The sequence below is a fragment of the Aplysia californica genome, unplaced genomic scaffold (assembly GCF_000002075.1).
Source record: "Aplysia californica isolate F4 #8 unplaced genomic scaffold, AplCal3.0 scaffold00292, whole genome shotgun sequence".
Lineage (NCBI taxonomy): Eukaryota > Metazoa > Mollusca > Gastropoda > Aplysiida > Aplysiidae > Aplysia > Aplysia californica.
This window is the reverse complement of record NW_004797562.1, coordinates 306,120-328,596: the sequence shown is the minus strand read 5'-3', so window position 1 is coordinate 328,596 and position 22,477 is coordinate 306,120. Positions and strand designations below refer to the sequence as shown.

Below are 22,477 nucleotides of genomic sequence, written 5' to 3'. Positions count from 1 at the left end.
CATGTTTACTACAATTTAATTTTTAGATGAACATTTAAAAAAACACCGAAGCTAGAAAAGAACGACAGAACAATAACCAAGGGATACTACTCTTATAAAATTATGAACTGCGACCGAAGACGAAGAGTTGTGTTACTACTTTCACTTTCTCACTGACATTTAACAGGTTACAAGACCGTTTTTACGTTCTTGTGAATGTGTGATTGGCACTGATTGTGCTTCCGTCTGTAGAGATGAATGTTCTCCGGCCTTTGTCATGCCTACTTCCAGACTCAGGTTATTCTTAATTATTTTTTTTAAGTTTGTTTTCAGAATCATCAAGGTTACGCCTGATCTGTGGCTGTGGCTGTGGTGGTGATCTCATAAGTGAGAATAGCATGGCCCTTTGTCTCGCTATTCTCACCCCCCTCGGGTGTGCTAACGTACAGTAGGCCTATAGCACAGACACGAACAGAACAGCACAGAGTTTGACTGTAACTTATTAGAGTTGGAAGTGTTGTTCTCACCAGCCTATGGCCCTTTGTCTCGCTATTCTCACCCCCCCCGGGTGTGCTAACGTACAGTAGGCCTCTAGTCTATAGCACAGACACACACAGAACAGCACTTATAAGTTGTAGAGATAAGTTTCAGGTTTAGTTAATTTAATGGGCTGGGTGAAGGCCATTTCACACCATGAATGAACAGCAAACAACAGTGAAGAAAAAGCACACACACGCAAAAAACACAAAATGTTGAGAGCAGAACGCAGCTGATACATACACGGGTCCTCACAATTATAGATCTAGATCTAGATGTAGCCTAATTTTAAGAATGAAGTGGCTACAGCTAGCCTGCCAGTTTAGCTGTATTTCGATCTAGGTTAGGCCCTATTGATCGAACGGAGTGTCTACACGTACACGGTAACTGGGCACCTAGTCTCAGTATCTACGTACACGGTAACCGGACACCTAGTCTCACCTAGTCTTTGTATCTACGTACACGGTAACGGGAATGAAAATAAATCAATATTTGTCCTGTGCTGTCACTTGCTGAAAAAAAAAGAAAGTCTTACAGTAGTCTCCGCCTAAACGCACGCCATACAAAAGCACACTCCGCTCAAACGCACGCTTCCTTCATCTGACGGGTTTTTTACTCTATAATTAAGACGTACAAACGCACGGTCACTCCCTCTAAACGCACGCTCCGATCTGCGAAACACACCGACAGGTAAAGCTTGACAAGGAAATTTTCACTACAACCTGTATAAGACAAGCCTAAGAAAGAGTGATAGACAGCGTTTTCACTTCCAACTTTCCACAGAGACACATAGATCTAGGTCTGGTCGGTGAAATGTTGGGGGGGGGGGATTGGGGGGACTGAAATGTTTTTAATAGGTCACTGGAAATGTATGTATCTTTGAGAGAAGGTTTGACTGGTGTTTGAGTGACTGCATGTAATGTTTAGTTAGATCTAGGCCTGATGCACGATACGCGTAAATGCCGTAAAGCACTAGAATCTAGATCTAGACAGGATTTAAGATTAAGTAAGCCTAATCAGCTGCGCTCAAAGAACTTATAACGTACTTGTTCAACGAATCGCAAGAGAAATGTTTCTCTGAATGTAGAGAATGATTCTGCATGAATTTACGGTCGGGGGTGGTCGCTTGGAAAGCCACGTGGCTGGGCTGTCGTCTCTATGACTATCGCCAACAGTTTCCTCTTACGCTATCTGTTCCCGAGGTTTATTGTGCATAATAATATAATTTATTACGAGTCTGTCTCTCCCCCCCCACCCCTCCCCCATTGAACGCCTTTGTATTCCTAACCCCAGTTGGGGAATCTTTAACAAAACAGTCACGTGCCGTCACGTTATCTGCCAAAATGACCCACTCCCTCCAAGGGAGGTCACTGGAGTTAATAAGGAGTTGAGATGACCACATCCCTTCCTCCCCTTGCAAAGGTTCATGTAAACGCACGCTCCGTGTAAACACACGCTAAGGAGCCCTCCTGAGCACCATGCGTTTAGGCGGAGACTACTGTACAAGTGTCTTGCTGGGCTCGCCATCATGACAGGTCAGTGAGCCTGTGCGTGTGACACATTGTGAGTACCGGTTGGGGTCACCAAAGTTCTTTCAAAGTCTGTGCGCTGCGAAGTATAGGGCTCCGGAATGTGGGGGGAGAGATCATTGATTTTTTTTAAAGGTACAGTCGGGGGAGGGGTGGGAATGAAGGCAACACTGGATGACAGAAACTGAACTTGGAGTTCTGAACTGCCCGGTTACTGTGTACGTGACACAAGAGAGTATTTAATTATAATTTATATAGTCTCTGGTGAAACTGAGACTACATGCCCGGTAGCCGGTTACCGTGTACGTAGATATTGAGGCTACATGCCTGGTTACCGTGTACATGACACTGAGATTACGTGACCGGTTGCCGGTTACCGTGTACGTAGACACTGAGGCTATTTGCCTGGTTACCGTGTACGTAGACACTCCGCTGATCGAAACCTGTTGAGTACACAGGTCTCATTAGATCTAGTAATTATCCAGGTTTAAAATACATGCATGTCAGTCAGGCACCTTTTGGTTTCGTCTGAATACAAATACTTTAGGTATATATTGCAAACTAAAATTTTATTTACAATTCAACCATCATTATTAAGTACGGCTAGCCTTTAGCTGTCCAGCCGTACTTTTCGCCTGCCATTTTAACCGTACTTATTTTAGGCCTTATTTGAAACTTGTTGAGTACACAGGTCTATTCAGGTTTAAAATACATACTGTCAGTGTCAGTAAAGCACCTTTTGGTTTTGTCTCAAATACAAATACTTTAGGTATTGAAACTAAAAATTTATTTACCATTCAGTAGGCCTAAATTTTGCTGTTTGTCAGTCTAGCCATCATTATTAAGTACCCTAGCAGTCTAGCTGTCATTATGGCTAGCCTCTTCCAGATCATTAAGGCTCGCCTCAAGCTCACATCGGGGTGAGGGTGAGAATAACGGGTCATGAGCTATTCTCACCAGGGGTGAGAATATAAGTGGCCTATAACTAAAATACTAAAACTTGCCACTCTTTTGCAGTCACACGTACCCTTCCCAACGGCCTGCAATACAGCCTACACTGTCTTCAGTACTTATCTTTTATCACGTCTTACAGTTTACAGTTAAAGCGTCTGGACATAATAATAGATGAAATGTAGTGTAGGGCCTGGACAAGGGTAGGTCTCTATCCTGAACTGTCTCATTTCTTGAGTAATCCAGTTTTGGCCCCAATGATAACTAGATCTATGGAGTGTGGGTTTTGGCTTCACAGATGGTTACTTCTAGTTCTAAACGATTACTTTTTGATGCGCGTGTCGATATGATGTTTGACGCTCAGCGACCTAATTGAATTGCAAAACATCAAATTATGGTTAAATTCAATTCCCGAAACCCCCGATGTTTTTCTAAGGTCGGGGGGGGGTTAAGAACATGGGAAATACTACTGCTCATTTTGAACTGAAAAATAGCAGCGCCTCCCTTGCTTTCTCGCTAAAACATCGATACCCAGCATTTGAGTCAGTATCGATATCCAGCACTCTCAGGGCCAAAACCAGAGAATGTCAGAAAAACAAGCGTTAACGTCTGCAGACGCTGCAGGCTGTTGTGAATTGGTGAATTAAGTGAAAAGATTTTACATTTTGTCGGATGAGAATGAAATTTTCTAGAAGGGAAAGATCAGTGAGAAGGAGGTTAATGTCTTTTGACTTTGGACAAAGAAATAGAAATCACCAACACTGTGTTTAAATGAACATTAAAATTCTTATTGTAAAGAGTGCCATAAAATCACTGTGAAAGAAATTGGATTGAGTCTTTGAACGACAGCAAATTTATGGAGCTGATAGTTTCACAGCCTATTGGTAATGATTTAGTATTTGAGAGAGAGAGAGAGAGAGAGAGAGAGAGAGAGAGAGAGAGAGAGAGAGAGGAGGGGAGAGGGAGAGAGAGAGAGGAGGAAAGAGAGAGAGAGAGAGAGAGATGGCTGGGTGGGTGGGTGAATGTTATTTTCTACTTTCTTCCAAAGTTTGGCAATTAAATCTTCTTCAAACAGGCTTTTTTAGTTCTGAATAAAAGATGGGTCAATGAAGTTTGATCATTTTACTTTGACTTTTATACCAAAATTGCTTTAGTAATAGAGTAGCATTTTTAAACGTATGTGGGTGTTAACAAGTGATAGGATGGCCGTGGCCGAGGAACATGGCAAAGAAGACCTTGAATAGCAAACCAACCACACCTGGGGAACATTGTTGGTGTCTGGCACTGGAACAGTGATGGGAAATTGACTAGTCTTGGCTTTAAAGATAGAATCACCTCTGCAAGACTGCTGCATCATTTGATCAAGCACACAGTAAACCTTCAGCCATAGTTGGCACCTGTACTTTATTCATTCCAGTTATTTTATCTTTAGTTTTGAAATATGAATATATACATATAATATGTTAACTTTTTCAGGCACAAAATTGGCCCTTATTATTCTCAACCGACCCCTTGATGTGCCACTGTTGACAGCATTGTGGAAGAAAAGTATGTCCTTGTTTTCTATTTTTTAATATGTTTATGGTTATGTATTATAATTATTAACTTAAACGCTTAAATTAAGAGCTGTGTGGGCTCTTCTTGTGGTGTAGAGGTATGGTGTTCTCCTCTCAGCCAGAAGTTCCCTGGGCCAAATCCTGCCATCGATGAAAAAATGTTCTTCCTTAGAACTTTCTTCTTTGTTTTCCTTTCCCATTCTTCAGTCTTGTTCTGTTATCTGTTTTCCTCACCACTTTCTCTCCCCACCCCCATCGGACTTTCTTCTTTTCTCTCCCTTACTCCTGACTGTTTCTACTGCTACTCCTGGCTCCTTCCTACTGCTGTTTTCCAGCCACACCTTTGATATTAGGGTAAGATGGAACAGGTGAATGCCAAGATGAAGAAGCAAGAGCAGCTACGATATCTTTTTTGCTTTTCCAGACATGTAGTCTGTGATATTTTGCACCAACTTTTCTCATTTTAAAGCACAGGGTCTTGCCTATTAACTCGTGATAAGCAAGAAAGAAATACTCATGACTGTCGAGCATATATAACTCAAATATTTCAGGGATTGACAAATGTGGTAGACACATCCATAATTTGAATTAACCAATAACGAAAAATTAAAGAGATGTCAGTCGGGGAATGACAGATTGTACCAGCTATCCGTGATTTTGAGTGTCCTTTGTTCATGCTATCCGTGCCTGTCTATTGATGTTCTGGTATCATGATCCAGAGATAGTCCAAGGTTTTTTAAAGTAGGCCTAATAATGTCTTTGCATTTGGTCTCATGAACATGGAAATTGCTTTTTTGACTTGTGGTAAATTTTGTGTGATATGGTTGTGTTTTATATTGATTTTTGCTTTTACAGTGTTTGTATAGACCTTAACAGAAATGTCTCCTCCCTAACTGACATCTGTGGTGAACGTTAGGCTCTTTGCCGTCACTCCCAGAAGGCTTGAGTTTGATTCCCATGTGGGGAGTATCTCTTTGGCAAGCTGTTCTATTGTTTAAAGCTGAGGAAATAGTCTTCCAGGAGAGATAAAAACTGTTTCATTCCTCTAAAAAATTGGACACCTACATTATGTATTTTTTCTTACTGTTACTTTTTTTCAGTATTTAGAATCTAAATTTCAATTTTGAGGATTTTCTTCGATTTAGCTAGGTTTTCTGTTTACGTAATAATAATAATAATGTAGATCATTTCTATAGCGCCCCCTCCCATGTGAACACAGCTATTGGCGCTTTACATAAATGCATTTACGAACAATATTCGCCCACGAACACACACACTCACACACACAGACACTCATGCACACATTACATGCACACGCATCCGCAATATGCATGCCAGACTCAAACACGCTCGCGTGCACACACACACACACACACACACACACATCTACTTGCTTATCACACGCGCACGCTTACACATTGTTACGAAATGAGCACATACAAACATACTTACTTACTTACTACCCATTACGCCATCTGGCGTTTAGGGCAGCAACAAAGGATCTCCAGCTCTGTCTGTTTTTGGCCATCTTGGTCAGCGTCCCCCATGAATGATTCCAGGACTTCATTTCAGACTCCACCGTGCGTCTCCAGGTCACTTTAGGTCTGCCCCTTTTGCAACGTCCTTCGGGTGTCCAGTGGAGGGCAGCCTTCACAATAGAGTCTGGTTCTTTTCTCAGAACATGCCCAGTCCATCTCCATCTTCTCCTTTTTATGTAATAGAATAATATACACATTGCAATTCGCATAATACATAAGTGGATACATAGTCATTTACATAACATTGTACCGAACATGAATCTACTAATATGAAAAGGATGTCATTAAATGTGTCTTTAAAGCTGCCCAAATTGAAGGATAAAATGGGGAGATATTATTTTTTTTTCTGTTTACTGCCATTATTAGATTATCTGTACTGTTCAGTTTAATTTTAAATGGACTCCATTGTACTTTACCACACATTTTTTGGGGGGATGGGGGGTGGAGGATCCACCAACTGGTTAGCCCAACTTGTTTCCCATCCCACTTTCCTTTGACTTTGAGTCTATCGTCTTCCTTTTCCCTGAACAATCAAAAGTCATGAGCGGCTAGTGTGTTTGAATGCGTAATTTTGACTCAAACTGGAAGTTTTGTTTTCGGGACAGGCGCCTTCACGGCAGTGACGGATGGCGCAGTGAACAGATTGCTAAAGAATTGTGGGGATCAGAAGGATGAATTTATCCCCGATGTCATCTCTGGTGACTTTGACTCTGCCCTTCCTGCCAGTCTTGACTATTACCGCAATTGGGTGAGAAAATGTCAACAAATATTCTTTTCTAGTCTAGTACTCAAACTTAAAGGAATTCTTTAAAAATAGGGATTTTTCAATACTGAAAAGGGATTTCAAAAAGAGGACTTGTTTTAGTACTGAAAGGGATTCAAGAGGACTTTTACTTTTAGTACTAAAGAGATAATTTAAAAGAGGATTTTCTAGTATTGAAAGGGATGCTTAAAATATCAGTTTTTGTTAAAGTACTTTAGGTCCTCCCTGAAAGATCTCACAGCCTATGGTTTGTCTTCCATTTCCAGGCACAGCTTGTCATGATAAATAATTCTACTTGTAAGCTTTTGTCCTTATACAGAATGTGGAGATCTTGCCGACCCCCGACCAGAACGAGACCGACTTCACTAAGTGTCTCCGGATTGTGTGTGAGAAAACCGGACAAATTCCAGTGGGTCATGTTTTGTCACATTAAATACATGTGTTGCTTGTTTTTCCTTTACTCATACTGTTGTTTGTATAGAATGTGGGAGTGTCAGCTACTTTGTATTATTTCATAGCCTTTTGCAACTCACTCCTCATAAACAGAACTAATGAAGAATTTGCGAAAACTCAAAGACTCTTGAACCAAGCTTTTGAGAGTTGTTCTCAATTGATCTATTAAATAACCCACAACACCATTGCTTTTATATCCACATTTTCTTCCTGTTTAAGCCTGTATTGATTACAAAATACCCCCCCCTCCCCCCTGACTAACCCATTCACACACATACACACATACACAAAAAACAATTTTCTGTTCTATTCAGTTTTCTAAAAAGTGTTATGTTGATGAAAAAAAATTACATTTTGAAATCACAAGAGGCTGGATCATTTGAGAAGACACCAAATTGTTGTATGAAATGTCTCAACATGCATTGTACTTGTTGAGTTAATTTAATATTTTTTTAAAAACTTCTCCTTTTAAGATTTATAACTGTACAAAGCATCCACAGAAAGTCAAGTATGCATTAGGAATTCCCATTTGCTTTTACCTGTGCAGCTGTGAAGCTACACTGAACAAAATTATTTTTTTTAAGTTAGTAAAAGTGGAATAAGAAACCAATTACCATACTCTATTCGGGAGTACTTTATAACGATATATAGTGATCAAAATTTATAATTTGATCATTTCTCAAGTTCAAAACGATGAAAATCTGGCTCCATCATGTTCTTAAGAATGTTGAATTCTACCTTTATTCAAGTTTTGGAGGTCTGAAAAGGTTGTTGTTTCTTCTAAAAAGTGATGCAAAGATTAAGCCACCAGAAATATAACATAATATAGTATAGATTACTTCTCCATTTTCCTTCTAAGGCTTGTATGTGCCGTTGTTTATGAACACTTGACTGACATGGATTTCGTTTATGTCGTTAAAATGTTGAGTTTCAAGTGCGAATGTATGATGTGTGCCAGTCTGTTGGAACACTGAAAGCTCTCATTTTTATCATATTTATTGTAATTTTTGTGGGTGCCCTTGATGAATGAAAGGGAGGGTGGGTGAACATTTTTTAAAGAGGGAGTGTGTGTGTGGGGGGGGGAGAGAGAGAGAGAGAGAAAGAGAGAGAGAGAGAGAGAGAGAGAGAGAGAGAGAGAGGGGGGGGGGAATGAGAGAATGAGTTTCTTTGTGCTGCCTTGTCAAACACTAATGTTGCAATCAACTCTGTCCTTTTGAAGATAACTGACAGCGAATTTTTTTTTCTTTTGTATTTCTAAATGTTTTCAGTTGGAGCAAATTGTTGCTTTGGGGTCGTTTGGCGGACGTTTTGACCATACACTGGCTAATGTCAACACCCTGTACACAGCCCGCGGCCTCAGCAAAAAACCCACCATCCTCCTGTCTGAAGGTTCAATGGCCTGTTTGCTGGACAAGGTCAAGTGTGGTCAAATCTTTTCATTTACGTGTGCTTGCAATATGATTAATATTAATACCTAATTTTATCACTTCAGTCCAGTAAATGAAATATGTAAAATAAAAGTATAAGCTGATATATTCGATGACTTCTAATGTATATGTAAAATTTATTTTCTTCTCTTTAACTCAGTCCAAATTTTCTGTCCACAGGGTGAGCACACTATCTACTGTGACACAGGTCTGGAGGATGACTGGTGTGGTCTAGTGCCGGTAGGCCAGCCTGCCAACCTGGTGACCACCACCGGGCTCAAGTATAATCTGAGTGAGTCCTCAACGTTTCTCTGACAGTAGAGACAAACAGATTGTTTAGGAGGCCACAAATATTGAATGTCCATTTCTTAGACTTTAGATACAGTATATGTTTCTTAGACATTAAATGTATAGATCTATATTTCTTGTGTTGAGGCTTTTCTATAACTTTTTTGTTGTTTTCCGAAACTATTGGCCCTCTAGCAGTTTCCACCTCTTCGTGACGTAGATTTTAAAAAACCAACAACTTTTGCTGCACTCAGTTTTTGCTAGCCAGGACGGTGGGTAGTTTCCATCATTTGTGGTCTCTTTCAGAATCAGTCTGGTTACGATCATGACGATTTAACCAAAACTAGACACCCCTCTTGTATAATTTGCATAATCAAGTTCCAATCTATTATCTTCACATTCAATCAACCACACACACGCACATATGCTCACAAAAATAAACATAATTCACACTCCATATGGCCAAAGGCAGTGCCACATAGTCTGACTTCAATTACACCCCACCATTCAGCTCCAGCCCTCACAGGACTAGATTCAAATCCAAGAAAGATTTAGTGCTTTATGCATATAATGTTTGACTATGTAGCAGTGTGTGTATCATTCTTTTGGGGAGGGGGGGGGGGGAGCCTGATGGGCCATTTTATCTAATACTCTAAATAAGGCTGGGTATGTTGTTTCCCATTGTACAGGCAGGGCAATAAGAATTTGAGATGACAACAATTGTGTGGAAAAACTAGCTCTAGGTCAGGTTTTTTAGACGAGATATTTAATAAATCTAGGCTTGTATTTGAGAAAACAATGTTGCTAATACAAAGAATATATATGTGTCATGACAAGATGGAATCAAACACTTGTAAATTTTTTGGTATTTGGAGTTATTCACTTGTCTTGCATTTGGCGAAAAAAAATACCCACCTATCTTGAATAGAAGTCAAGATATTTGCGATTGAAGGAGGTGGGGGTCGCCTGGTGTAAAACTAGAGAGAAAATGGCCGCCAAAGTTTGGTGACTCCCAAAGCCTGAGTGTCTTTGGAAACTTCAAATTTACATGTTCTTTGCCTTCGAGCAATGTTTATCAATGTAAAGTCCACACAGAAATGTTTTCTTAAAGGGGTATAAAAGGTGTTGAGCCAAAAAAAGAACATTTAAAAAACTTTTCCCAACAGCCAGAAAAATGCCGGTTTCCTTGATTACACTATTTAACGAGCACTTGATTTCACCACGCTGCCTCACATATTATAGTTATTAAGTCAGAGAATGGCATATTATATGAGTCCTCAGTGATTTCAAGTTTGAGATGTTTGTGTTATCTGTTTCTGACTGTAAGTGGTTTCTTCCTCAGACAAGGACAGTATGAGGTTCGGAGAGCTCATCAGCACGTCCAACTCGCTGGCCAGCCCAACAGTGACCGTCTCAACTGACCAGCCTCTTCTGTGGGTCATGGGCTACAAGCAGGAATGAGAGGGCCAAGCTGCTGGACAAAAGTGTTCAGTGGACACACACACAAACACCCCTCCTTTTCCCTTAGTAATGATAGTAGATTACAAATATACATTTTATATAGCATATTTCCACGAGGAAAGTGCTCAGTGTGCTTTACAATAAAATAAAAAAACATAGTGATCCTTCCCCCCCCCCCTCTCTCTCTCTCTCTTCCCACTTCCTCTCTCTGGTTTAATTTGGATTACATTGAACAGGACAGTAAGAAAATTAAAGATAACAACTCTTCCCTCACCTCCCCTCTTCACATTAACTTTGCCTATCCACTTTGAATTGTTCTCAGTGCTGCCTAAGTTCCCATTTGAGGTAGATTCAGGGTAAATTTTTGTAACTTTGGCCTAAAATCAAATAGTACAGATAAAGAAGGGGACGAAAAGGATAAACTTTACCCAGGTACAAGTAGTTGCCATCAAGCAGAGCTAGCTTCTAGAAATATTATTAAGAAATTATACTTTATATATCTTATTTTATGTGTGTGCGAATATTGTGAAGGTGAGCAATGTTGATGATATGATATAACGTTTTTGTAAACATTTATAAACTTTGATTCTAATCTCGGTGCCCATTGTAAATTTGGTAGTTTAGGCACCTCCTTTAGTATGATGATTAAAGCAGGTCCAAAACTGGTACATACTGAAAAAATCGGTAGAAATAAGCAGCCCTGTGTACCATTAATAGTAAAAGTATTATCTTTGGCTGTTGGATGGGGTGGAAGGGGAGTACAGGAATAAGAGCGCTTTTTTTTACTCTCGTCTTTAAAATCTGTGATTTTGTTCTTGAGATCTTGTTACTCGCGTTTACCAAAACAATGGAAAGGACTTGTTACATAAGTCTACCATTGATTCAGTGCTCTCAGGAAGTTTCTATATTAAAAAAAAATATTATGCACCATTATGATGACGGGTTATTGCACTGTGTTGTAGGACAGACAAAAATTGCACCATGTTGCTCCACAGACAAACGCAATACAGGATAGGTCATCCACAACCCTCCAAATGGCTAGGGGGTTATTGAGAAGGTTTACTTTGTATGATGGTGTTTTTTGGGATACCGCACCACGAGTATTCTCTGGAATACACATTGTAATCTGAATGTTCTTTGGGAAGATTAGAATGGTACCCGGTATTTTTATTTCTTTTTTGTTTAATTGCATGTAGAATTTTATATTGAGGAATCACTTTTTTAGTTATGTAGACTAGATCAACTTACCATTAGTATCCAATACTGTATCTCATATTTTGTCACTCTGGCTCATTGAAAACTTATAATTAGTTGTCTCTGCCTAAACGTGCTCCATGCAAAAGCATGCTCTGCTCAAACACAGGCTTCATATGATGTTTTTTTTTAAACTTCATAATTTAGATGTACAAAAGGGCAGTCGCAACTTCCTCTTGCTAACACTTCGATCTGTGGAATGTGCACATTGGAAAAGCTTGACAAAGGGAAATCTTTGCAACAACCTGGACGGAGTGGGTGAGAAGAAAGACAAGTCCAGAGAACGCGATATTTGACAAGGTTTGTTCGATGAATCACGAGAGAAGTCTCTCAGAATGTCTGATATCATCCATGCATTTACCAAGTTATTATGGATGACTGGTAGTCGGGAGTGGTCACTTGGAAAGAGATGTTCCTGAGCGCTGTTCCCTATGACTGTCACCCACAATTTGCTTTATCTGTTTCTGACAGTATGGTGAATCAGTCTTTCTGCTTTTTTCCAACACTCATTCAACACCTTTGTCGACGTCATCCACGACTTGGGAACCCTTTATGACCAACATTCAAGTTTCCATTTCGTTACATTATTGGTGAAAGCGCCCGTTCCCCTCACCCTAAAGAGAGGTAATATGTAGAGTCCACGCTCAATCGCGAAAATCTCGAATTCTCGGGTATCTCGAACATAATGCTCTGTCCCGTTTCTCTCCCTATGTTTTCTTTGTGTCGACTTCATGGAGTTTCCGAACACGCAACATTTGCAACACTCGAATCTTGAACAAAACCACTTCGCATTCTCAACTAAAGACCTTGCTTTACAGCCTTTCTGGCTGAGGGTAGGTGTTTCTTTGTTACCGTTACAGCCAAAACGTGGTCCTTGTCTCACCACGAGAGGCTAGAGAAAGAGGGGATTTGGAAGGGGAGGGCTGGGAAGTGATGCTGACTGTACCACATGACTGGCTCACCAGGCATGCAATCATGCTGTGGAACGCACGTGGTGCGGATGGCGAGAGGCCAAACTTTCTGTAAGCCAATGAAATGAGAGGAAAGGAATGACGTAGGAGTCTGCTGTGCACACGTGAGATTTTCTGCTTTCCACTTTCATTCATCTTTTTCCTTTCACACTGTCGACACGTTCATCAGGTGAGCTAACCTCGTTCATGGTTTTAATGTTCTTTTTTACCTCCCTTGATTTTCTATTTCTTTGTAATTGGGGCTTTCACAGACGTGGACATGACGAATTATGGAAATCTCGAACACTATTTCCAATCCCCGTCAAATTTGGGTTACCCGTGTTGGACTGTAGTTATCTCTACTATATCAAGGAAATGAGACGGTTCAGGTGTCCTTGTTCCCTCTTAGTCTTAGCAAGGTTTCACAGAAACACAAGTTCCGTGTAAACATATGCTTAGGAGCCCTCCTGAGCACAGTGCAGTTAGGGAGAGACTGCTGTATTCTGCAAAGCTAAAGACTGAAAGAGTCTGAGCTTTCCTTATATTCAATTCTTTTTCCCAAAATATTCACTTAATCTTTTCAACTACCATATTATTGATTTGAGAAATTACTCACTGATTGTCAGTATTTTATTGGGATTTCAGCTCCATTTCTCATTCTGATGTGACATTTTATTAAGTATAGCATAATTCAGATTCTGTTCCCATATTTTGATGCATTATGATATTTTTGCTTCATCATTTATCCACATAGTCAGAGCGTGCCATGCTTTTATTCCCGAAGAAAGTCGTCTTTAGGTACTGTTGTACCATTGCATATTGATACCATTTTACCTAATCTACTTGAGAAAGATGATAACCCTATTGAGGCGGTACTCCTGTACATGTGTGTGTTTGTGTGTGTGTATGTTTGTGTGTGTGTGCGTGTGTGTGTGCGTGTGTGTTCTCCAAAGGCAAGTACTCTCACTGATATATATATATGTATGCATAGTTTTGCTTATAACATTATATAAAATAGGCGCTAGAAATAGAGGCTTCAAGAATGACCTCATAAAGTACTGTTAGGATTTTTATCTAAGGCTTCAGAAATTATTACAGTGGAGTCTGCCTGAATTGAAATCTGTGGAACCATCGGATTTTCTTCTGTTCAGCTGGGTTTTCACCCTGGAGAGGTTGCTCAAATCGACAGAAAAAAAAAAATAGGGGATTTTATTTTCCTTCCGTGTACAGCTTATTCGGATTAACTGTGTTCAGGTTAAGCAGACTCCACTATACTTCATCTTGAAGTTTGCACAAAATTGCTAATACTAATTTGTATTTTATGTATATATATACTTATATACAGAAGAACACGGACAGGTCGAACACAGAAGACTCAAAATCATGCATCAGTCTAACTGTGCCTGCGGTCCCGGTTTTTTTTTTCTTCTTCATCTTTGTAAGATATCCTTCGAACTACGGATCCCTTGGACTACCGAGACCCCGACAAATTCGAGCTATTTGTGTTATACTTCATATAAAGGCCTGCCACTGATTGTAAGCGGTGGACTTTGGCTCCATCGTCTCAGGTCTGGGGTTTGGGGAGTGTTATTGTTATTGAGTAGCACCGTTAGCGGGCAGGATGGTTGCAAAAATCACTTTCAATAAGTCAATTTATTGGTTCTTTCTCCTTATGTATTCAGAAGGCATGGTACAAAGGATGAGGGCAGTATGGTGCTAGAACAAAACTACAATGGAACATATTCTTTTGATGTATACTGGTATAGTATTTCAGGTTTTTTTATAAGAAATAGATCTAGCTTTTTTTTTTCTTAAAAAATTATCATTTTGCCCATTTTGTTTTCCACAAACGTTTTGAATTTGCAATTCGAGTTGTTTTGTATCCTGTGTTCCAATGCAGTAGTGTCCCTTTTAATATCTTATGAACAACTTGATTTTGCTAATTTCTTTAAAATTTAAAAATTGCGAATTCAAGTCACATGCAAAAAAACCTCCCCTGATTTATAGCTTATGTGTGTGGTCCCTTGCCATCTGTGCAGGAGCCTACAGCTAGTGTAGATGGTGAGGTGAAAACTTAGAAGACTCTAAGTTGTCCATGAGTATGAGTATGACTATTGAAAATCTGTGATTTGCCTGACAGTATTTGTACTGCAATTTTTTTTTTATCAGAGCAACATTTTTATATTTGACAAGTCTTTTTTATTTGATACAGTAGGCTACCTGTCTCTATAATTCTCATTTTTTTCAGTATGTGGACGCACTACGGAGTTTGTTTAAACCGTAGTCTGTGGAACTTTAAACTTTAAGATTTTCGTTGGTTTAGCTGGCTTTTTGGTGATTAGAAGCTGCTATTGAAAAAAACAAAATCAGGGATTTTACCTTTTGTGGCTTCATTTTACAACTTTTTCGGATTAACCATGCTCGATTTAAGCAGACTCCACAGTAATCAGTTAGACATATCATCTAAAATCATTTTGCTGTATGGGTTGAAGAACCAGCTGTCGACCGTGACCTAGTGGGGGAAACCGAGGAGAGTACAGTAACTTTGAGTAACACCGCAGTGGCCTTATGGTTAACCCTAGTGATGACATGTGGGTTTGATGAATGTGCTGAAAAAGTGAAATGTGTTGCTCAAAATTCTTGAAATGGAGCACTGGGTTTACTCAAACATGTTTGAGTGGATCAGAGTGTATGTATACTGTACTTATTCATCAAGCAGAGAGTCGGCATTATATATACGACAATCTATGACAATTTTTTGTTGTAATGATATTCAGAGGTCACCTCCATGCAATAAAACGTGATTTACATTTGTACAACTCCTTGCTTTTTTAAACAGGTGCATGTCAGTCTATTTTTTGTCTACATATTATACAATTTCTACTGAAAAATCAAACAGTTACGACTGCTTTTGAAAATGCAGCACGGCTACTTGAAAGGCAAACAGATTACATTCTTGCAGAAAAATAGACAACATTATGGAGATAGTACGTGTAAACCATCTGGTTCATGGTGGGTCAGAAAATTGACAGTCAACTTCCCTTGTGACCTAGCAGTGCAATAAAGAAGAAAATGACGACAAGCAAATGAGTTCGAAGTTCAAGCCAGAACTGACCTTGCCTGGGAGAGCACATAGTGCATATCCAATATGTGCCAAGTTTGATCACTTCACTGATGTGGAAAAATACAAACATCAATAAGAAGAAGTTGACAGAGGTGTTGACTCATTAGAACTTATTTTTGCCCTATACTACTACTATACTCTCGGACTTGATCCAGGTTTGGTTTGTTTGTTTTTTGGTTAGTGTGTTACGGCGCTTGCAACTGCATAAAAGTCAAATGAGCGCATGGGACACATTATTATAAAGTACTTTCAGTTTGGTAGGAATTAACTTTGAATTTTGCCTGATGGCGGAGGAAGCCTACTCCTTATTGAAAGTGAAGATGAAAGCAGACAAGAGAACATGCTATGAAAGCACAAAAGGTGAAAAGATACAATTTTTTTGAGAAAAAAATTTCCATCTTCAAGTTTCGAAGCCGGGACCAGCTGAATGAGAAGCGAACACTGTACTTCTAGACCACGAGTGTCCCTAATTCAGTTCATTCAAGAAACAGATGAAATGATGAATAAAAAAGAATTGGGGGAAATCCTTGACCATGATCATAGCAGTATATCACTACCTCAAAATTACAAAGTTCTATCTGCTCAGTAGCCTACCTAGTTTTGAGAAATTTGACATAAAAAATTTTGAGTTTCAAACTTTTAAAAATGCAATTATTCGAATATCTTGATAACGATTCGGAATAATCTTACAATTTTGATGGAGCAGATTGTCTACCCAAAATGCCCCAAAAATGTCAGATAGATGTTTTTGTAATTCTGAGGCAGCGATATGTCTAGATTGACTAAAAAAAACCCAACAACACTTATTTTGGACTGAGAGCGAAAACAACAACAATAAAATCAGCAGTATATTTCTGGATTGATAACAAAAAGGTCAGCAGTATATTTCTGAAACAATAACAGCAACGTTGTATTTATTTAATTAAGTAGATGTGTGATAGAGAAAAAAACCAACGACAAGTCAAATTAAAAATTGACATGGTTCCTAAGACTGTGTGTTTATTCAAATGGCAATGTGAATAGGAGGGTGAGGATGATGCAAACAAGCAACCAGTATAAAGTGGGTGGCATGTGGGTGTCACATCTCCCCACATTCTGATATGGTGACCGGGATCTTGGGCTTGTTGTTGGGGCCCACAGGAACGTTCTCTATCTTCCTCAACACTAGGTGGCCGTCCACGATTTTACCTGTGGAGACCGATGAATGTGGTTGTTGTGAATTACAATTCATTGTCAATATTCTAAGCCCCTGTCTGCAATACAGTGGAAACCTGATATAACAGGGATGGTGGGACCAGAGAAAAGGTCCTGTTATATCAGATCCTTGTTAAATCAGAATGCAAGGGAAGTAAACACTTGTGGACAAATCCAGCTATATTTATTCACAGGTAGTTTCCCTTGCCACAAGTACCTTGCGCATGACACATTACATGTGCGTGTAGCTTGGCTTAGGGCTGATTGAAGTCTGCAGCACACCGCAGCCCTCTCTCGCTTCACCCACTGCGTGTGCTTGCAGTGGCGTGCCCCATCACTGCGTTACTCTGTCTGTCTGTCTCTCTTTCTCTTACTTTTTACACATTGTTAATGAGGCTTTGTCCCTGCTATAACTGATTGGGCTACAATAAGGCCGTGTTATTGCTGATAACTTTTAATAGAGAGAAAAGTAGGAAAAAAACGGGGATTTAAATAATCAGTTATTACCAGATCCCTGTTATTACCGGGCCTGTTATATGATCACTTTTAAGCACAAGGGGGCTATCCCGAAAAATGCTGTTTTGAGAAAATCGAAGGAAAAGTTTTTGGGCCCTTGTTCAGTTTCTTTAAAAGACAAGGAGAGTTTTCTCTATAACCAAACTAATACACCAATGAAACCAAACTTCTCCTACAGGCAGGGCAATGTTCACTTTTGGTGTAGGTGTAGGTCAAGATTTCAGGAACCCCCCGAAATCTGGGTTAGCCCACTTGTCCTTAAAAGTGACCATATATATGGTTTTCACTGTACTTAGAATTTAGTTGACAGACTACAGACAACTTCAACCCTGCCTATCAGGGACAACCTAGATGACTTCCATCAGACAGATGGAGATACTCAGTAAAATTAGTTTCCCACTTGGGAATTGAGCTCAAGTATTCAGCATGAAATAGCGAAGATCCTAACCACTACCCTGCAGACACTGCTAGACGTGACATGAAGCAGAGAGTTTAAAGTATATATTAACTGTAGTAATACAACAACTCAAGTGGTTGTCTTCTCTCCTTCATATATTTTCTTTCATTAGAGACCACTCCTACTCAGCGCTTAGGGGGAAACGTTTTTTATGAAAAAAAAGGACTCTCAATGAATGATTGAACAGTTAAAAGAATTTTCCAAGGACAACAATAATATTGCTATCATTAGTAACATTGGTAAGTCACTTACTAAGTGGCAACTTTTCTCATTCTGAAGAGTTATAAAAGAATTAAAGAAAGAAAACCAAGTGACCAGCTTCTGTTGTGTGGCTGTTCAGGGCTACCCTATCACATGTCGCACGCAGGAGACCGTAGTTTGATTGCCGAAAGGGCAGAATTTTTATCATGTATCTCGGTCTTTCTGTTGTGATGTTGTAGCCCTCTCAGCCAAGGTTTGCCTTGACAGGCAGGGCCGAAGCCCGCCTCCTAAATGATCTAAATTATGCCAGTAGGGGCGTGAAAAACATCTAAACTAAAAAAAAAAAAAATCACTAGCAGTTGTTTACGTTCTTCAATTTAATTGAAATCGCTGAAACCAGAGACAAATATAGCATATACAGTGCAGTGTCAAGCTCCTTTTTCTCGAAATGTGACAACGGTATAGGATTTTTTTTAGGCCAGTGACATTCAGAAGAGGACAGATAACTCTGGTCATACTGAGTTACCCCTCTGCAAGAACTACTTCTCTCTACCAATTCAAAATCAAAATGGGCTTGCTCGACTGCACAACACTGCTGGAGTTATCCCTCTTAACATTCGCATACTTGAATCCTCCAGATTATATTACATCATATCGGTGCTGTCACAAGAAAAACGGGAAACTCCACATCACATGCCATATGACTGCTTAAACACTTTCAACTTGAAATTCCTCTTAAGCAGGACAGCTTTAACTTCCCTGTGCTTCAAGATCCCGCTCGGAAACACCCCTTCTTGTTTGTGTGGTTTTATTTCTATTCAACCAGAATAAAATAAGTTATTCCCTGCGGGATTGAAGAAGGAAATAATTGTGTGTCTGTGGAGCGAAATTTGAAGAAAAATGTGTTTAAAGCGGTTTGTGAAGTGTTTGATGAGCTGATCAGTCCCAGTCATCAATATCAGGGATAGGTGCTCAGGTGTGGGGTCATGGTAGGTTCAGGAGTTCAGGGTTCAACAGTTAAATGGAGAGTTAAGAACATTGGAGTTGCTAATTTTCTTGATACAGCCACGATGTGAAGGCTATAAGCCTATACATCTTTATAGAAAAACAAATCCTAAGTTATAGATAAACATTAGTAATCTTACCAAATACAACATGCTTCAAATCAAGAAAGTCTGTCTTTGTACATGTGATGAAAAACTGGCAGCCGTTTGTGTCTCTCCCGCTGTTCGCCTGGCCAAAGAAAAGAATAGAAACTACATTTGTATTGTCCAGGTCATCAACTACGGAATTTTAAAAATCCAAAAATTAACATCGGGCTACAGAAAACTATACAATGAAAAGGCTTTACTTTTAAGGCCACTGCTATAAACCTTTTTTGGATAAAGAAAGAAAAGAAAACAAAAAACAACCGTGCTTTAAATTTAATTCTTTAAAGATGGGGACAAGAAGTACTATGACTACATGTTCATCTGGTAAGTAAGAGTCTCGAATCTCTGACAGTTAGCTCACAGGTTCACCTGAAATAGAAACAGTAGAAGTATAAAAACAATTGTACCTATTTTATATAGACAAAAAACCCAGTGTAGAAAATAGCAATTCAAAGTTTGAGATTCTGTATCTCATAGAAAGTAGAGCATTTCTTTAACTTTGCACATCACATAACTAATTAGGTTTATCCATTGGATCTTTTGAAAAGAAGTTTTTAAAAGGATGTAATAAGAGAAAAGACATTTTTTTCAAAAGATTGTACCCAGTTGTACTTACACACTCTATTTATACTAACATATTCTAATTCTCAAAATGTACTACAGTTTTTTTACATTTTGGTTGGCAGCAAAGCAACAAACAATTCACTGTGGCAACTGCTTCAAACAATAAATGACATACCATGGACAAGATACCCGAGCATTCGTGTCTCAATTTGAAGTTCTCATCTGCAAATGGCCGCCCTGCGTAGATGCTGGTCATTCCAGTTCCGTCCCCCTGGGGAAGCCAAGGGTCATGCTATCAACCTGTTCAACACATGTACACACAGGTTTTCTCCTCTCTACACCTAGACAAAGCAAGCACTCTGGTCTATCTATCCCTCGCCCTACCTGAAGGCTACCTCGGCTATTACAAACCCTAGAGAGCTCATATTTGCGGTGGGACATCATGTATCATTGGGGATTTAAAATCTATTGTTAAAAAAAAGTAAATCTGGTTCGATTGCCATGGAAATGGCGGCCATATTGGATTTTGTATACCTATTCTGATCCCATTTTATTCACTTGTTTTTCAACAAATACACTTTTAATTTGGCAAAGTACAGATCTAAAAATCAGTTTGAGGAATTTTTTAATATATGCTTTAGTTTTCATTTTATGGTACCTAAAAATCAGCTTATTGTATAGCTGTGAAAAAAAAAAAAGAAGAAAAATCGGGATTTTGGAGGCCATTTATAAAAAAAACTACAAATGCAATCAAAAATTCCTCAGACCACTTTTAACAACTAGTCGTTTTTAACATTCTGTGAAAGTTACCTTTAAAATTGAATTTGAAACAAAGCAGAAAAATGGGATGATGTGCGTGAAAACAGCATTTTTGAGAAAACGTCCGATAAAGGTAAAAAAAGGCCAAAATAATTCTCTTTCCAGTAAAAACATTCACAACATATTTCAAACTAAAACGCGGCAACTACTTGATATTACTAACACCGCAGACATGGAAAGGAGGTTTTATACTAAAACTAAAGCACATATAAGTGGTGCAAAGAGTGGCAATTATTTTCTTCTAAAAAGTCCCTACTCTTTGCTCTAAAATTCCTTCAAACAGCACTTTAGGGTACAGAAACGCTTCCATACGTTTTTGGACATTGTTCAGGAAATATCCAGGAAATATAATAAGTGATACTCCCAGTTTTTATAATTTCACCCAAAATCACAATTTTTAGGTGCCCCACCAGCCTATGTCTCTCAGAAAGAAATTAACTTCTGGAAAAAAAACAAAAAACTTTTAGTCACTCTATCAAGCTCTGGGTATTTACGGACATTAGTACATTATGGAGATAGACATTTTGTCACACATGATTTTATTCAAAATTTGGTAGTCATTTACTTTAATAAAAGTATAAAATGTAATCTAAATGCTTAAGACACATACAACAGTTAAAGCGAACAACAGACTTATTGTAGAGCTCACTTTGCACAAACTGATAGCATGGCCCAGACTTCAAAGTTAATTTCTAGCAAGTGTGACGTGATACAGTGGAACTCAGATTCAACGAGAACTCGGATTCAACCAGAGGAGATGGATTCCCCCTTTTTTTTCCTTCTTTAAAATCAATAAAAATAACCCGGATTCAACAGGCACTTAAATCAGCAAGCTCAGATTCAACGAGGTAGCTTCCATGGTGAACAGCCCCCGCAGTCGTGGCTTTGCTCATTTTTCTCCCACAACGAACTTTATCTACTCCCGGAAACCATCTATTACCTGCATCGTGAACCATTGTTCACTTAGCCGACTGCATGCGACCAATCGGTGGCCTTCTTTCATACTAACACATGTGTTGTTGGCATGTGTGTGTCGGGGTCGGATGGGCGGCCTGCACACATGTCACTGTGTGTGCGAGTCAGAGGGCACCAGCGGTCCAGGCATGGAACGTCGCAGATACAAACGCGTCAGTCTCCCCCAACGGATCATTATTACAATGAAGCTAGTCCTGACGTAGATTTATGTAATGAATTGTGCGCTGGTCTATGGTATCTTAAGTTGCCGCATGCTAAGCTCTACAGAGCAACACAACTTTTTGGCAAACAACCAAGATGACACAGGCATGCATTTGAACGAATCCTTTTATTGTTTTTTTGTGCAAAGCTCATAATCCGACACTTCAGGCACCACTTGTTACTTCTCTTTATACATTACGTCCTACTCGCTCAAGGCCTGTAATTATCTACACAAAACCTTATGTTTGCTACAACAAACACTCGATTCAACGAGATTTTAGTTCACGCCTGGTGACCTCGTTGACATGGCCTGAGACTACACTTACTGATTTTGTACACAGTTGAACATGCTCTAACAGCCACCTGCACAAGACAGTCACCTGTACAAACAGCCACTTCCCACTTTCCTCTTTGTATCTTTTTGGTCTGTATTATTATTATTACAATGACACTGTCTAAGGCATCTTTCCTCCTTGTCAATGGGTGGCCAATCTTGGACAATTTTGACAGTAATTAAAACAATTCTGGCCTCCTATTTGAACAGACATTAAAACTTTATTAAATATATACAAAAATTACCATGACGGAC

The 22,477-nt window shown here is 39.3% G+C and overlaps 2 protein-coding genes across 2 annotated transcripts in view; one reads left to right on the top strand and one right to left on the bottom strand.

Annotated features, from left to right (window-relative positions):
- The first annotated feature begins 134 nt into the window (after window positions 1-134).
- LOC101851274 (thiamin pyrophosphokinase 1) lies at window positions 135-11,409 on the top strand. The gene is made up of 7 exons (XM_005101631.3): window positions 135-276; window positions 4,473-4,544; window positions 6,696-6,838; window positions 7,173-7,262; window positions 8,575-8,721; window positions 8,914-9,025; window positions 10,364-11,409. Exons 1-7 carry the CDS (start codon window positions 234-236, stop codon window positions 10,480-10,482), a joined length of 726 nt encoding a protein of 241 aa, XP_005101688.1. The 5' UTR covers window positions 135-233; the 3' UTR covers window positions 10,483-11,409.
- Window positions 11,410-16,776: 5,367 nt separating this feature from the next.
- Window positions 16,777-22,477, bottom strand: part of LOC101855196 (peptidyl-prolyl cis-trans isomerase H) — a gene marked incomplete at its 5' end in the record, with an annotated part of 8,326 nt that continues 2,625 nt past the window's right edge. The window contains 3 exon segments of the mRNA XM_013084422.1: window positions 16,777-16,998; window positions 19,324-19,411; window positions 20,069-20,164. Of these exon segments, the coding sequence (XP_012939876.1) occupies window positions 16,889-16,998; window positions 19,324-19,411; window positions 20,069-20,164 (294 nt within the window).

Bases quoted from the DNA above. Each gene is read 5' to 3' on its own strand.
- LOC101851274 (XM_005101631.3), top strand. From the start codon at position 234: ATGAATGTTCTCCGGCCTTTGTCATGCCTACTTCCAGACTCAG. The intron at 6,839-7,172 runs GTGAGAAAATGT...GTCCTTATACAG, and splicing joins TTGACTATTACCGCAATTGG to AATGTGGAGATCTTGCCGAC. The intron at 7,263-8,574 runs GTGGGTCATGTT...AAATGTTTTCAG, and splicing joins AGAAAACCGGACAAATTCCA to TTGGAGCAAATTGTTGCTTT.